Source organism: Prosopis cineraria, unplaced genomic scaffold (assembly GCF_029017545.1).
Source record: "Prosopis cineraria cultivar Desert tree isolate PC_DT_omini unplaced genomic scaffold, ASM2901754v1 PC14, whole genome shotgun sequence".
Lineage (NCBI taxonomy): Eukaryota > Viridiplantae > Streptophyta > Magnoliopsida > Fabales > Fabaceae > Prosopis > Prosopis cineraria.
The window spans coordinates 29093518-29109864 of record NW_026555345.1 but is presented as its reverse complement, the minus strand read 5'-3'; the positions used below and the strand labels follow the sequence as shown (position 1 = coordinate 29109864).

The 16347-nt window shown below is 35.5% G+C and overlaps 2 protein-coding genes across 9 annotated transcripts; both read right to left on the bottom strand.

The window, feature by feature from the left end:
• Positions 1-451: 451 nt before the first annotated feature.
• On the bottom strand, positions 452-2821 carry LOC129293787 (probable serine/threonine-protein kinase At1g01540). Of its 6 annotated transcripts, none has more exons than XR_008589216.1 (7): positions 2242-2821; positions 1829-1930; positions 1616-1738; positions 1362-1523; positions 1147-1270; positions 857-1056; positions 452-776 (listed from the first exon to the last, which is right to left on the bottom strand). XR_008589216.1 is itself a non-coding variant. In XM_054931893.1 (7 exons), exons 1-7 carry the CDS (start codon positions 2796-2798, stop codon positions 690-692), a joined length of 1356 nt encoding a protein of 451 aa, XP_054787868.1. In that variant the 5' UTR covers positions 2799-2821; the 3' UTR covers positions 452-689. The 6 variants fall into 6 exon arrangements, 4 of the variants coding, with proteins under 4 accessions (XP_054787868.1, XP_054787867.1, XP_054787870.1 ...); XR_008589217.1 differs by having other exon boundaries at positions 1147-1231; XM_054931893.1 differs by having other exon boundaries at positions 857-1066; positions 1147-1231; positions 1332-1523.
• Positions 2822-3234: 413 nt separating this feature from the next.
• LOC129292941 (glutaminyl-peptide cyclotransferase-like) lies at positions 3235-14512 on the bottom strand. 3 transcript variants are annotated; one of them, XM_054930664.1, is made up of 11 exons: positions 14094-14510; positions 13184-13240; positions 12364-12399; positions 11518-11582; positions 10382-10445; positions 5018-5135; positions 4819-4916; positions 4608-4678; positions 4448-4475; positions 4050-4098; positions 3235-3609 (listed from the first exon to the last, which is right to left on the bottom strand). In XM_054930664.1, exons 1-11 carry the CDS (start codon positions 14289-14291, stop codon positions 3461-3463), a joined length of 933 nt encoding a protein of 310 aa, XP_054786639.1. In that variant the 5' UTR covers positions 14292-14510; the 3' UTR covers positions 3235-3460. The 3 variants fall into 3 exon arrangements, with proteins under 3 accessions (XP_054786639.1, XP_054786638.1, XP_054786640.1); XM_054930663.1 differs by having other exon boundaries at positions 4050-4104; positions 14094-14509; XM_054930665.1 differs by lacking the exon at positions 3235-3609 and having other exon boundaries at positions 4050-4165; positions 14094-14512.
• Between the last annotated feature and the right edge of the window lie 1835 nt (positions 14513-16347).

The window sequence follows — 16347 nt, the reverse complement described above, 5'->3', positions numbered from 1 at the left end:
ATGCTAATTGAAACTCCAATGTAAACCGATAGAGAATTTAAAGACAAAGACAAAAATGCTTCGGTTTAATTTCTTTGAAGATAAAATTGCTTTAACTAATAGTTTAAAATATTGAGTGTTCATTGGAGAAAATTTCAGGTGCTTTGCCCCAAAAACTTTAGCATTGACCCATAACAAGCAATCCTGACTCTTGAAAAGAATCATCCATGCATGAAAGAATCTGACTTCGCTCAAGGTAGAATCATTCTTCGCACCCTTTCACTTCTCAATGTTAACATGACAACAAGAGCAAGCATTTAATTCATGACTCCAAAACCAATTCAGAGGTCTCTGTCTTATTCATCATCTTCTCCCCTTGGATCTTCCCTTTAACCCAAAAAAAAAAAACTATATATATATATATATATATCGTTTTCAATGACATTCTCCCACATGCACAAAAACATATTCACACCTGCAAAAGGTTGAAGTTAATTTGTTCAAGAGGAAGGGGTTCACATTAGGATCTCTGCACAGAAACATTCCAATTCCAATGAATCCTATTGCTTAGTCTTATATCCAAGAACTTTATGTACATAAGCTAAAATTCTTCCAATTAAGTTTGTCAGAGGTCCTTGAGACCAGAATTATATTTTTTTCCTGCGATTTTCTCGCAGTGATCACTGCTGCTGCAACTTGGCCTTCTGTATTTATCTCGGACTGTCGCCTAATTCTGGTGCAGGGTGACTTTGGGGCGAGTTATTGTATTCATAAACTTCCCTTTCAATGTCGCGTTCCTTCAGAAAAAGGAAGTGGAAATTATATAATAGACCAGAAGTTGGTAAATTTTTACCATTTGAGAACTAGCTGCTCTTACATTAGAAAGAAGCAGGTCGCGAGGCTCAAGCATGCGAATGACATCTCCCATTTTGAGTTTCGGATTCACATCAGGGTCAACACATCGAAGAGAAACCAAAATCATCTGTTTGAGTTCCTTGGAATGAGGCATTTCAGGCAACTTTGAGTCCACCAGGTCGTCAATAATTTCATTTGCAATCTTGGACTTAAACCAGTCAACTAAATGTTCCTTCAATTTAAACATCATGCTAAATTCATCATATAAAGGATGCTTTTGAGTGAATAGGGTTGAAAATCCTCTTAGATTACCTGGGCTAGGCTACGATATACAGGAATCCTTCCTGATACAATCTCCATTATAAGAATTCCGAAACTGTAAATATCATTGCTCTCGCTGAAATCGAAAGTGGAATGACTTTTTGGATCTATATAACTGAAATATCATGAAACATTAAACTTGCTTGGAAATGATATTGCATGAAAGTAACTGATACCTGAGAATTTTGTGAAGCAAAGAAACTGACCTTGATGTTTCCATCATATCGTGCGTCCAATTAGCAGTGAAAAGGTAAGTAAGGCCAAAATCAGAGATCTTGGGATTCCATTGGTGATCAGGCAAAATATTACTGGATTTTAAGCTTCCGTGGAGAATCTTAGGTTCAACGTCCTCATGAAGATAGGCCAATCTGCAAAATTTTGTAGTCTTCAAGCCATGTAAAAGCATAAAGATTTCCGTAAAGGAAACAAAATTCTTGAGTTTTGAGATTCCAATTCTCACCCCTTTGCCACACCCTGGATAATATTCAATCTGGTTTCCCATGCTAGAGGGCTGACTTGTCCTGGAAATTCGTGAAGCCATTGATGCAGATTTCCATTATCTACGTATTCAGACACTGGCATCCTAATAGACAGGGAACATATTGATACTAAAAATTCTTCAATAGCAATAATTCATAGGCTTCTTTACTCTCATAATAATTGAAGCTCACACCTGTAACCTCCCTCAGTACAATATCCAAGCAGTTGGACCAGTTTCTTGTGTCTAATGCATCCAAATACCTCCATTTGCAGTGCAAAATCCTCAGTTTGGCAACTGAAGGAGAAAAAAAGTAAGAACTAAATGCAGATCGCACAAATATAGATAAATACTGTCCATGCGGAATACCTCTTTTTTAGCAAAACTAGAATCTCGCCGTGCACATGCATATATGCACGGACACTGTAAAACTTTGATGCTTAGAACGAATTCCAAGAAGCAGGATAAAATTGCATAAAAAAATTTCAACCTTTATTATATGCACTTTTTTTTGGGTTATTCAAACTTTTTTAATCAGTTTATGTGATATTCAAAAGAAATATAACGATATAATAATCATTTTTATACCTTTCTGCAATTACATGTACCTGTGGCTCACTAGCATCTTCACTGCCACTTGAGTATTATCACGCAACAAACCGAGATAAACAATTCCATGGTCTCCTGTGTCAATTACATTCTCTTTAGCCAATCCATTCGTCGCCTCCATGATCTCCTGGAAGCTGAATTCCATACTCTGACCCAAAACATTCTTACTCCTACGTGAGCATCCAACAATTGATTCTAAATCTCCATCTTCCCTCACGTCACTGACATGTGGAAAGAACCTGTCAAAGTTCATCAGAATTCCAGAGGCATCAACATTGCCTGAGAGTAGCCTCTTATCGAGGGATGACGAATCGTGACGAAGACGACGGTAACGCTTGGAAGCAATTGGTTCGGGCAAAGAAAATCGGGACTCGTATGGCTTTCCGGGATGGCGATGACGAAAGCAGATGAGCCAAATGCAGAGAGCGATGAAAATCATGAGAGTGATGAACGCTGCAGTTAAAGCTAGGAACAGAGTCCATAACGGAGCACCGAAGAAGGAGGTCGGCTTTTCGAGATTTGCTTTCAGGGTCGATGACGTATGGTAAGAGGACATTGCAAGGGGAAGGAGAAGGAAGGTGGAATAGGCTCAAAATGAACTCACGCTCTCAAGTCAAGTAACGAATATACTAACGAACTTGAGAAATTAGCGGGAATTTGATTTAGATTTTTTTCCCCCCATATTAACTTGGACTTTTTATAAAAAAAATAAAATAAAATGACGCTCAGGGACACAAGTGTCATGTGCTGATCTTATTTCTAACGTTACATCCTGGGATCACTCATGATATTCATGATCCTCCCGTGATATGTATGATCAATATTTTTTTTATCTAAGCTGCGTATTGAAAAACAACAAACATTCAGCCAAAAGTATTTAACTGAAATAGGATAGAAATAATTTTAGATAACAAGAAAAAAAAAGTTAAATGCCAACATGAAATAATTCCAAAAAAGGATATTTACTATTTATTTACCATGTCACAAAAGGCTTCATAGAATAATAAATTTATTCAGCAAGAGAATTTATTTAACCACAGCATTAGTATTCACTCTGTTTGACTATACATCATCTCAAACGAATTCTTCGATCATTTTTTCTCTTACATTTCACACAAGGATCCTCTTAGTTCACAAGAGGATTGGAGAGAGAGCGACAGGACCCACGAAACTCTCAGGACAGATTTACAGAAACCAACATGATAGAACCCTTCATAGTTAATGACTGATACTCAAACTTTCACTTCTGTCGTACGTAAATTTGTGAAGTGGAGGCAAGCAAAGCTGCTCAATGAACCCTTCTTCAATTGGTTTATTTATAGGAACAACTCTGATTTCGTATATCTTTGACCATAGCTTTCCCGTCACTGCAAGCAAATAAATTAGTCACATGAAGAAAAGATTAACTGAAGAAAATAGAAAGTGCGTAAAAAAAGAAGTGTGACAGAACCCTATCCTTTTAACATTGAGGTGACTTTAATGTTTATGGGGTCAACCTCAGCCCCTGCCCCTTTCCCCCATACCCCAAATTTTAGGTTCGGAAGACCTCTATGTGTCTGTGTCTGTGTGTTCTTTCTTTCTTTTGGGAGACCTCAATCACTTTGTTTCATATATAACCCTTAAGAGTCCAAAATGAATCTCCACTTTCATCAGATTTCATGAAGAAGCTGAAAGTGGATGGAGATTATCTCCACTATTATTTCATATTTTAGCTCTTCTGCCAAAAACATTTATGCACCAGCATCTATGAAGTATCATGTCTAGATTTGTCTCTTATTTCTATGAGCAATTGAATGTTACAGCTTACCAAATATCCGCTTCTTTTCACTATCCCATGCTATGCCATTCAAAACCATCTGCTTCTACAATGTGGCAAGGTCCAGATGTTAGCTATATATCTTCTTCAGTTAATCTTTGGTCTAACTGAGATTCAAAGTTGGATTTTCCATTCGTGAAAATGTCTCCAATAGCACCGAGCCAAAGCTTATTGATTAAATTTGAGCAATATAGCACATAAAAGAACAGTTACCTCTAATGATAAGTTGATCCTCAAAGGAGGAACACAATAAAAAATTCGTTATGAAAAACAGCCTTGTGTGTTACGTTTTCAGGTGTCACAACTTAAAATTTTAAATTGACAAGCTAAAGCCCAAGGGGAAAAAAAAAGTCATATTTTCCGTAAAAGAAAGGGCTCAGGTTACTTACTTGATTCTGAGCCACCACCTCTTGCTCTCTGCAGTGCATAAACAAAATGCAGCCATAAACAACACAGATGACAAATTTACTTAACAGATAAATAAAGCCTTCACAAATGCCTTATGTAATGACAAGTTTGCATGATGGAGAAGGGGGGAATAAGCTTGACCTTAAATTTGGGAGGACAATCCATCCAATAACACGACCATCCTTGGGAGAGATTCTTACGATGCAGTCAACCTACAGAAGTAAAATATGTCAACCTCAGAAAACGGTGCATAAAAAAGAACTTTGACAAACACATTTGTCTGTATTTTGCAGATATGTATATAAAGAAATCTTCTGCAAACACAGTCACAACTGAACATGCAAGGACATACCCCCAAAACATTTGCCCAAACTTCACCATTTACAGACTCCAATTCGTTGAGAAATTTTACTTGATGCCCCTTGTAGTAGACAACAGATTTTGATAGAACTGGCTCAAAACAAGCAAGTGAATTCAGTGAAACAAAATTACAAGGCAAACAATTATAAACATGTTAAAGCAGTGTCAAGTTTTAAAGCTAGATAAGCAACTGTTGAATGTACGAGGATCCATCTGATACAATGTTGAACTGCCATCACTTCCAAACAAAACTTCTCCATCAGTTGCCAGACCCCACCCATCATTCATCTGATGCATAAATTCTCCAACCTACAGGAAATGAATACCCAATAGCTAGACATTTAAGTTTTCTTTTCTTTTCTTTTCTTTTAATCAAGAGCTATTGAAAGTATAAACTGGCAGGTTGTGTGGGTTGGAAATGCAGAAATAAGAGAGATTGTGTATGGAATTCGATAAGATCACAAGCAAGGAACTCCACTAAGACATCTTTTCTCATTGTCTTTGTGGAAATATATTATATTTAATGTAAAAATCTGATAGTTATTATAGGATCAGATATATTAGGAAGCCTTTTATTTTATTCTCTCTATCCCTCATTTCTCGGCCATATATCAGCTGAGTATGTATATATGTATGCGACCACCCACTGTATAGAGGACTCAGTTTTTTGCTCAGTAAATCTTCATGGTATCAGAGCACGAAGAGGAACGAGCAACTGAATCATCAGAGATGAACAGGGGCTCGAGCTTTCAGCTTGAGACTCACCGAAATACAGAGTCGACTGGCTTGGAGAGTTCGTCCAGTGCGAGCTCGCGTCAAGTCGCACACCTCGTGACTGGACAAGAGAGCTCACTCGTCTTTCTTGTCTCAGAAAAACTCACCGGCATCAACTACCGAGAATGGGCCCGGACGGTGCGGCTCGCGGTAGAAGGTCGTGGCAAATGGGGGTTACGTTTCCGGTGAAACCCAATGTCCAGAGGCAACGAATGTCAAGACTCTCAGGCTCTGGAAGACCGAAAACTCAATGGTATGCTCATGGCTGGTTAATTCAATGGCACTGGCTGTGAAGAAGAGTTTTTTATTTCTCCCAATAGCTCAGGAGATATGGGACGCTGTGAAGGAGGCATACTCAGATGGGGAGAATGCTTCTCAAGTGTTTGAGATTAAATCCAAGCTATGGCTCGTAAAGCAAGGTAATCATGACCCAAGTGAATATTACCTTGAAAAAACTGCTCTATAGCAGGAACTTGATCTAATTACTGCTGAAGAATGGACCAGTTCTGAGGATGCTGCTCGATTCAGAAAACGGCTGGAGAAAGAACAACTGTATGAGTTGCTAGTCGGACTTAATTCAGACTTGGATGATATTCGTGGCAGAATTCTGAGTTTGGAACCTTTGCCATCTGTCCGTGAAGCCTTTACAATGATCCGAAGGGAGTACTCCCGAAGGAAGGTAATGTTGAAAGATGAACCCATTTCTCAAACCAGTACTTTTGAATCATCTGCTCTAGCTGCCAAGTCTAATGATCCTAGAAGCACTAAAGGACGTCCCACATGTGAACACTGTAAGAAAGTGGGCCACACAAAGGATAAATGCTGGGACCTCCATGGTAAGCCACCCGACTGGAAGCCAAGAAAGGGAAAAAGTCGTGGATATGTTGCTGAAAGCTCCATGGGAGATGATAACTCACAGCCCTCAAATGATCAACTAAGTAAGATCATTGAAATGCTGTCAGCCCTGCAAACTAATAAGCAACCTATTGCTAATGTGGTACAAAGAGGTATTTTTCTAAAGCCTTAGCTACTATTAAAAGAGTATGCACTGGAGATTGCTGGATAGTAGACTCAGGCGCGTCAGATCATATGATTGATAATATTAAATTATTTACAACCTATGTACCTTGCCAAAAGAACTTTACTGTCAAGATTGCCAATGCATCAGAGTCGGTTATCTCTAGTATAGGGAGTATACAACTCTCATCTACTTTAACCTTACATCATGTTCTGCATGTGCCTAATTTAAAATGTAGCTTACTCTCAGTAAGTAAATTGGCAAAGAATGAAAAATGTCATGTTGATTTCTTTGCTACTTATTGTCTTTTCCAGGATCTACTGACGGGGATGACGATTGGCAGTGCTAAGGAATTTGATGGTCTTTACTACTTGGATGGAAATAAAGTCAATAATGTTAGATCATGCAATAAAGTGTCTCTTCCTAAGACTAGTGAGTTGGAGTTGTGGCACAAAAGTCTTGGTCATCCTAATTTCAATTATATGTCAAAATTATTTCCTTTAATTTGCAATAAAAGTGATTATTCTCAGCTCTATTGTGACTCTTGTGAAAAAGCAAAACATCATCGTATTTCCTTTCCTAATCGGCCATACGTTGCATCAAAGCCTTTTACAATCATTCACAGTGATCTATGGGGGCCCTCTCGGGTCCCTAATAGGACTCACTCAAAGTGGTTCATCACCTTTATTGATGACCATTCTCGTGTTACCTGGGTGTTCCTTCTAAAAGACAAATCTGATGTTTCTCATGTGTTCATTGATTTCTATCATATGGTAAAAAATCAGTTTCACACGTCTATTCAAACACTTCACACTGATAATGGCACAGAATACTTCAACAAACATCTCTCCACCTTTTTACTTTCCAATGAAATTGTTCACAAAAGTACCTGTCCTTACAGTCCTCAGCAGAATGGTATTGCTGAAAGGAAAAATAGGCACATTCTTGAAACAGCTCGTGCACTTCTCTTTAACAACCATGTTCCTAAATATCACTGGGATGATGCTGTCCTAACTGCAACCTTCCTTATTAACCACCTTCCCAATCGCACCTTGTCATATAAAACTCCCATTGAAGTTCTACACCAAACTTACAATCTACCCTACCTGGAAAATACTTTACCCTTACGGGTATTTAGATGTACTTCCTATATTCATCTTCATCACACAAACAAACTTGACCCCAAAGCTGTCCGATGTGTTTTTCTTGGTTACTCTGCCACTAAAAAGGGGTACAAGTGCTTTGATCCCACCACCAAACATATCTTTACCACTTGTGATGTCACCTTTCACGAAACAGAATCCTTCTACTCCCAATCTCCAATCCAGGGGGAGAATTGGAATGAATTGCAGATTGGCATGGGTGAAAACATGAGTGAAATACCTGAAACACCCAACCTTATAGCTGTACCTCATCATTTGTCTCTTGAACTCACTGATCTTGATTTGGACCTAAGAATTGAGAACACCAATACTAGAAATGATATGCCAAATCCTAGTCTAAAGGAGATGTCCACAACAGGGGGAGACACTAGATTTGCACAGACCTATACACGGAAAAACAAGACAGGAAAACAGACCCATATCTCAAGCACTGACCAAGAGTCAGAACCAAATGTAGGTCTAAAATAAGATAATGGAGGAAGTCTGGAAGAATCAGGTGGTAAGAATGATATTGACCTACCGATAGCTATGAGGAAGAAGCCGAGAGCCTGTACTAGGCATCCTATCTAAAGGTTTGTGTCTTATCAAGCATTGTCTGCTAAATTTTCTGGATTTACCGCCCATTTGGACAGTGTTACAGTACCAAAGAACATTGAAGAGGCTATGGCCGTACCTGAATGGAGACAAGCTGTAATGGAGGAAAGGGAGGCATTGACGAACAACAATACTTGGAATGTGGTAGAATTACCTCCAGGAAAGAAAGCAGTTGGATGTAAGTGCGTCTTCACACCTAAATACAATGCTGATGGGACTTTAAACAAACACAAAGGGAGACTTGTCGCTCAAGGGTTCTCCCAAGTGTATGGTATAGACTACACGGAGACATTAGCACCAGTAACCAAACTCAATACTGTTAGAATAATTCTATCACTAGCAGCCAACCTTGATTGGCCATTACATCAATTAGATGTAAAAAACGCCTTCCTAAATGGTGAGTTGAAAGAGGAAGCATATATGAAGTTGCCACCAGGGTTCCTAGGAAATAAATCGAATCAAGTGTGCAAATTGAAGAAGTCCTTATATGGACTAAAGCAGTCTCCGAGAGCGTGGTTTGAGAAACTCACACGGGTGCTAAAAATGGCAAGGTTCAAACAAGGTCAAAGTGATCACACGATGTTCTACAAACACCAAGGCACTAAAACTACTGTTTTGTTAGTTTATGTGGATGATATGGTTCTTACAGGCGATGATGCTGAGGCGATTAAAGATCTTAAAAGGGCGTTGGCTCAAGAGTTTCAGATAAAAGATCTTGGAGAAATGAAGTATTTTCTGGGCATGGAGGTAGCAAGATCCACGAAGGGAATATCTATTTCTCAAAGAAAATATATGCTAGATCTCTTAAACGAGACTGGCATGCTTGGGTGTAGACCTAGTGATACACCTATCCGAGTTGACAAGAAAAGCAATAAAGAGAATCTTGGCAAGTCTGTTGATACGGGCAGGTATCAGCGTATGGTGGCGAAATTAATCTATTTGTCACATACTAGGCCAGACATCACCTTTGCAGTTAGCATGGTGAGTCAACATTCACATAACCCCAAGCAGAAACACTTGAATGAGGTCTACAGGATTCTCAGGTATTTGAAAGGTACTCCTGGAAAGGGTTTATGGTTTAAGAAATCTGAGAAGCGCGGTATGGAACTCTACACGGATGCAGATTGGGCAGGTGATCAAGAGGATAGAAAATCTACATCTGGATACTGCGCCTTTGTTTGGGGAAACTTGGTTACTTGGAGAAGCAAGAAGCAAAGTGTAGTAGCCCGTAGTAGTGCAGAAGCAGAATTTCGAGCTATTGCTTTGGGAATTTGTGAAGGTATATGGATTAAAAGGGTGATTGAGGAACTAAAAAAGGATGTTAACCTACCTATCACTCTGTATTCAGACAGTATGGCAGCAATCAACATCTCACACAACCCAGTCCAACATGATAGGACCAAGCATGTTGAAATAGATAGACACTTTATCAGAGAGAAGATTGATACTGGCATCATCCAGATGAGACACATACCAACAAGGGAGCAAACAGCTGATATTCTCACCAAAGGCTTGAGTAGAGATAAGTTTGATTATTTCATCAGCAAGTTGGACATGATTAACATCTATGGTCCAACTTAAGGGAGAGTATGGAAATATACTATATTTAATGTAAATATCTGATAGTTATTATAGGATCAGATATATTAGGAAGCCTTTTATTTTATTCTCTCTATCCCTCATTTCTCGGCCATATATCAGCTGAGTATGTATACATGTATGCGACCACCCACTGTATAGAGGACTCAGTTTTTTGCTCAGTAAATCTTCAGTCTTCACCAAAGTACAGCATATTTTATTGAAGTCAAAACCCCTTTTCTTAACAGGAAAAAACTTTTAACAGAAAGATCTAATACAAATTCCTACCTTGCACATAATGCAATGACTACTGATCGTAACATGGTACACAGTCAATATGAATATACATCGAGAGTACTTCATCTCTTATTAAAAATAGAAACTCAAAACGAGTCAAAGACAAAACATGGGTGAGGTTAGGCACAAACTTTGCTTAAATTGTTGTGGTCATATATGAAGCCAGTCTTCTGCAACCAAGCTACTTGGAACAACCTACAGAAAGTATAACAAATTGCTCGTTAGAATAAACCCAATTGTTAAGTGGAAGAGTAAAACAAAAATACGACATACCATAGTATCTATATCAGCTTTACAGCCACAGGGGTCTACATTCCCTCGATTCTTACTGTTTTTAAGAAATCAATGGTTCTGACTTCTGATATGTAGTGGAACAAAGGTGATACTATTGTTGTAGGACTAAGAAAGGTGACAGTATTTTATCCTAGTTAGTGAATCAGCAAAGCTCTAGTCACCTTACAGATCCAGAAAAGGATTGTAGATGTTTGCTTTCTATTATTATACCATTTTTTTTCTAGAATTAGAACTGTTTAAGTGCCACTGGCCATTCGATTACTCAAATATTTGTCAAGGCTTTAGAACTTTCTATGAAAAAAAGGTGATATTCTCAGTCCCAAGAGGCATTCTAGTAACTTCCATATTTCCTGGACTATGGTTGTAATTGCACTGGCGTTTATGTTATATTTTAAAAAGTCTTATTTTAACGTTTAAGTCTTGCTTATGTGTTTGGGATTTTATCCCCTCTTTGTTGAATAAGTTATCATATGCTTAATCAAACAGCTGTAATGCTTCTTATCTTTAGTATGTTCAACAGTTTTATTATTTATGGCTGCAAATTTTGTCCTTTCTTGGTTGTGCAATGTCTAGCTATCTTCTTCTATTCTTCCACTGTTCTGTTTGTGATAGTTGTCAACCCACCTGGACATGATTTCTTTGACAAATATCAAAGCCTTTGTAATTTCTTCCACGGGTTTGGTTTGAAACCCATCAAACCAGCAGATACGTTCACTGCACTGCACCCAAACAATTACTAACCCAACCCTAAAATCAGTGTTGCCTTCACATTGCCCTTCCCTAACCACAGCATCAGTGAAACTTTAATCTACAACTTTTCTATCTTCACTTGAACTTAAAATCCAATTTTCACAACAGAACCCTAAGCACCTTGCCTTACCAAATTAAAGAGCTTTGTTTAAGTTTGGTTATTGACTTTCATATCAAGAATAAACCAGGCTGCAGCGTAATTTACTATATATACTATACACACCTTTCACCAAAAAGAGTTAATCCTTCACCAAATATAGAATCATCAATCTTCTGAAGAGTCTCAACCTGAAAGTAGCAAAAATAATAACCAGACAATTTTTTTCCACAGGCATCTTATTGTATAACTACCACTTACTAAGTCCAGTCAAACAAACTTCACAACACTACACACAACTGCACAAGGGGGTTTTCCATGCCATAGTTTTCACTGCTTAAACAAAAAATAACAAGCATCAAACATAATAAACATTCTTGTATGTATTTGTGCATACTTAAGTAGAAATTTTAAATTTCTGATAGCAGATACCATGGGCACAATTAAGTCATGGCTGTAAATTATTAAGTTTATTTTTGAGAGTAATGAGTGTATTCTGTGATGTTTTAGAAGTAAAAAACGGAGCCACCAGAAAGATCAGGAGATAATTTCTTTTTAAAATGAACAGAGAAATTTCAAGTGAAAAGAGAAAGGCAAGACATAAAATTTATTAAACAAAAAAACAAAAACTAATATTCATAGTCGTTTCAACATAAAGGTGTCACAGTGCCTTGGCAATGAGCCACTACTATAATTTCCTTTTTTAGCAGTGCTCATGCTGTACTTCTGTCCAAACAATTTATAAATGATTATTTTTGGTTTGACTATATCTATTAGAGTGCAATGAAAAGGATATGCACAATGATATACAATTTGTCAGTAGCATAGGCTTAAAAGAAGTTGTCTCTTCTTCTATGGGTTGAACCAACTACATAGTTTGTATAAAACTAATTATTATTCTTTTTATAATTCAAAAACAATGAACTCAGAAATTAAAAAAGAATGAGAGAGAATCAAGAAACAGGCCCATACCTTCCCAGTGCGAAGAGCTACTTTGCGAACAGATGACTGAAACAAGTATCGAAAGGGTTAAATAAAATATAATAAATATAAAATGAAAGATTCCCTACGTAAAAGTTCCAAAGCAGTTTAATCCTGGCTCTTAGATAACACTAGCAGCAGTTATATTGACAATCCAGCTTAGTTTTAAATTTAAGTTGATTTTAGACTAGGATGACTAAGAAACTGTACTGAATGCAAACAATCAGGAATGAATTTACAACTTACTCATGAAGCAAGCTTCAAAGAAACAAGTGCCCAGTAATTCAAAGAGCTGTCAATTACTCAGAACTTTCATAACCAATATAAGAAAAACAAATTATTGCCAGAGAAATTAATTTCAGAATTGGAGGGGATTTTTGCCTAGTACATAGTAAATCTTATGCCAAATAGCAAAATGTCACGTGGTTAAATTATATAGACTGTACCACATCAATCCAACTGAAAGAAATATCACAGTAACTATGACACTCAAACGATTATAAATTTATAATGAAAAGCTTAGGTGACCATCTTGAACCATATGGACAGGAATGCACTGGCATAGCTAATCATTGAGAAAATTACAATAGATGAAGTAATCATTTCACTTGTAAGAACTTTATGCATTGCCAACTTAATCTCATAATCATCCATTGCAAACAACGACTGCAGACAATATCCACCTGCCTGTTTACATTTTATAGGTAAAACATTTGGTCGCATCTAAGAAGGAAAAATGGCAAGACAAACGGCTCACAAAAGTAAAAGGGAAAAAGGGAAAACAAGGAAAAAGAAAAGAAAATAACCTTACCTTTCCATAAAGACCAGTTGACTCAAATAAAGTGTCATTTCCACCATAAACAAGACCCTGAAATTAAATAAGCAGAGACGAGAATTTTTCCCCTTCCATGAGTTACAAATAAGATCATTTCTAGATCAAAACCTTGGCCTTGCATTAGTGAAGCAAGGTATACATTTACTAAGTACTAACTTCATAAAATATCAGAAATTATATCACTGCTTAGCACAGGTCATATAGCTTGATGGGAGCAATCATGAATCATCCATGAAGTTCTGTTATTGAAAGTAGAGCACTCAAGAAAGATGTTCACATGACCAATAAGGTCCTGGCATGAGCAATCATTGAGGCTAGTTCTGCTTGTATACCAGTCCTTATATTTATTTTGGGTAGAAAGCAGTAGTTTTCTTCAAATTCAATTGAAAATTCATAGAGCCAACACCTAACAAGTGGTCCTTTGATGAATTTGGATCTCTTAAATTCAATCGGGGCCTTCTACAAAAGTCCTTCAAGATTTAAAGGCCCGTTGTTCTAAGATATTTCAGACGAAGACCCGAATTTATTATTCAAAATTGAAGAGAAAATGACCGTGTTTGTCTCAAATTGTATTCTCGATGATATTATCAGAATGAACAAAAATACCTCTGCGGTTCAGCCCCACATTACATAATAAATGTAAAAATAACAAAAGAAAAGATAAATAACAAACATGGGCATGCAGAAGTAAAAGGAGAATAAGAAGTAAACAGTAGCAACTCGTCCCAATAAATAGCTGCCTTAAAGTTTCAAGAAGAACACAATTTCTGCTATAAGATAACCCCATTATGAGCTATCAAGCACGCATTGGATATATCCAGAAAGTTAAACATAGAAAATAACAGGAATCCCCAACTATATCAGATCACTGAAACCCCAAATTTACCTGGGTAAAGGCTTCAGGATCGTGAGGAAATTCATTGATCACACTGACCATCTCGTAAGAATATGATTCACCATATTTGAAGTCGCTCAACTTTTTCGTCGGAATAGCTAAGTGATCGATGACAGCAATAGCTAGAGAAGCAGAAAGAAGCAGGGAAAGCGTAGTGTACGCGCCGGTCTTGCGCCACAAGGATGCCATGGAAGAATGGTTATCGTTAAGAAACGAAAATGCCCTGCGCTATCGGCGAGTGGTTCAGGCAATGAAAACCATGAGCGGAGTAGAAGTTCTGGGTAGCAAAGCAGAGTGTTGACTTTGTCCCTGCGAACAATGAATTTTACGACAGGTGTTGGCTTCCCGGCAAATGAAAGCATGATGCGACGGGAATGGACTATTGTTCCAGCCTAAAGCCGGGGTAACCAAATGTAGCAGACTACTTTATTTTGTAAACATTCGAACGAAACCGAACTCCTCGTTCCAACCGGACTCTGTGTGTGTGTTTGATTTTTAATTTATTAAAAATTTATTTTATAAAATTTTATTTGATAAATGTTAGTTTAATAAAAATTAATTATTATAATAAAATTTATATTTAAATATATTTTTTTTAAAAGTCAGTTTAATAAATTAAAAATTATTTAAATTAATATTGATTTGTGCTTGGGAATATATAATGATAAAAAAAGATATTAATTTATGATAATTTATAATTTTTATTATACAAATATAATATATTAAAAATGTAAAAAAAAAAATTAAAATAACATAAAATTTAATGTGTTAAATAATAAAAATAAAAAATATAAAGTTTAATATTAAAAAAATGTAATGAATAATTTAACAGTCATTAATATTAAATGATATATCCTTTAAATAGGATTAAAAATATTTTTTTCTTTTTTATATATAGAAGGTTTACAAAATTACTTTCCTATATAATTTATTTGGCCTCATGGCTATTGCACTAAATTCAAATTCTAATAAAACAGAGCACGCACTAAGTACTATGCGGAAATAAAGGCAGTATAGTAAATTCAAAAACTCAATATCAAAAAGTCAGTTTAAAAAGCTTCAAAAAATTAAGTTTTTAAATTTACTTTCAATAGCTTCCTCAATGTATATTCAAAAAGTCAGTGTGCTAAATCATAAAATTTTCAAACAACATCCTACGTCTAAAAATTATAAAAGTATATCTCAAAAGTTAAAAGTTATATATCCAAATAAACCCTAAACCTAATTAAACTGTTTTTTTTTTCCAACAAAATTCAAGCGTTGAAGAATGACAATAAAGTCCCACAACTTGAAATCTATGACAATTAAAATTCTTGATAAAAATATTAAAAAAATAAGTTATAAATATTAACTGAATTAATTATAAATAAAACTATCAACTTGTTATATTTAAAATTTAAATATATTATTTTTATTTAAAATTTTTAAATTTATAATTATCTCAATCAATATTTATAATTAACTAGTAAAAAAACAAGAAAATTTTATTATGGACTTAATTATCATGAATTCCAAGTTTTAAGATTTTATTGTTATTCTCTCTTAAAATATTTTAAAAGTTAACAAAAATTAATGGATTATTTAATTAATCAAGACGCCAATTCAAAAATTAGTGATTAAAATAAGTCAAATTATAGTCAATAAATCATCAACAAAGCATTATATTAAAATTGACGCTTTTTTCAATATGATGATTTTAGTTATAGATTAAAATTAAAACTTTTTATTACATAGTTAATTATATTTATATATAAATATAAATTTAAAGGTAAAGGGATAAAAATACCCATTAAATAGTGAGTTAGGAACATCTAATAACCTAAAGTGACAAAAATAATAAAAATATGCATAATGATATCAAAGTTAGTACAAAAATAATCTAATCATTATTTAAAAGTAATACCAAATTATTTAAAAATATAAAAGCATATGTAAATTTGATGAATATTCTAAATCTACTCATTCGTGAAGGACTCACTTATAATCTTTAAATTTCATCAGTATTTGAAAATTATTAGAATATTTTTCTTTAAAATTCAAAACAACCATTATGATCAAAACACTCTTCATCTCTTCTAAAAATTTTAGATTTAATATTTTTTAAGTATTATATGATAAAATTTTTAATAGTTTTCAATTAAATTGAATGATTATTATCATTATCAAATGAATAGATTTAGATCATCCGCTAAAACTCAAATCCATAAAAAATACACAAAAGTTTGTGAATGTCAGTAAAAAAAAA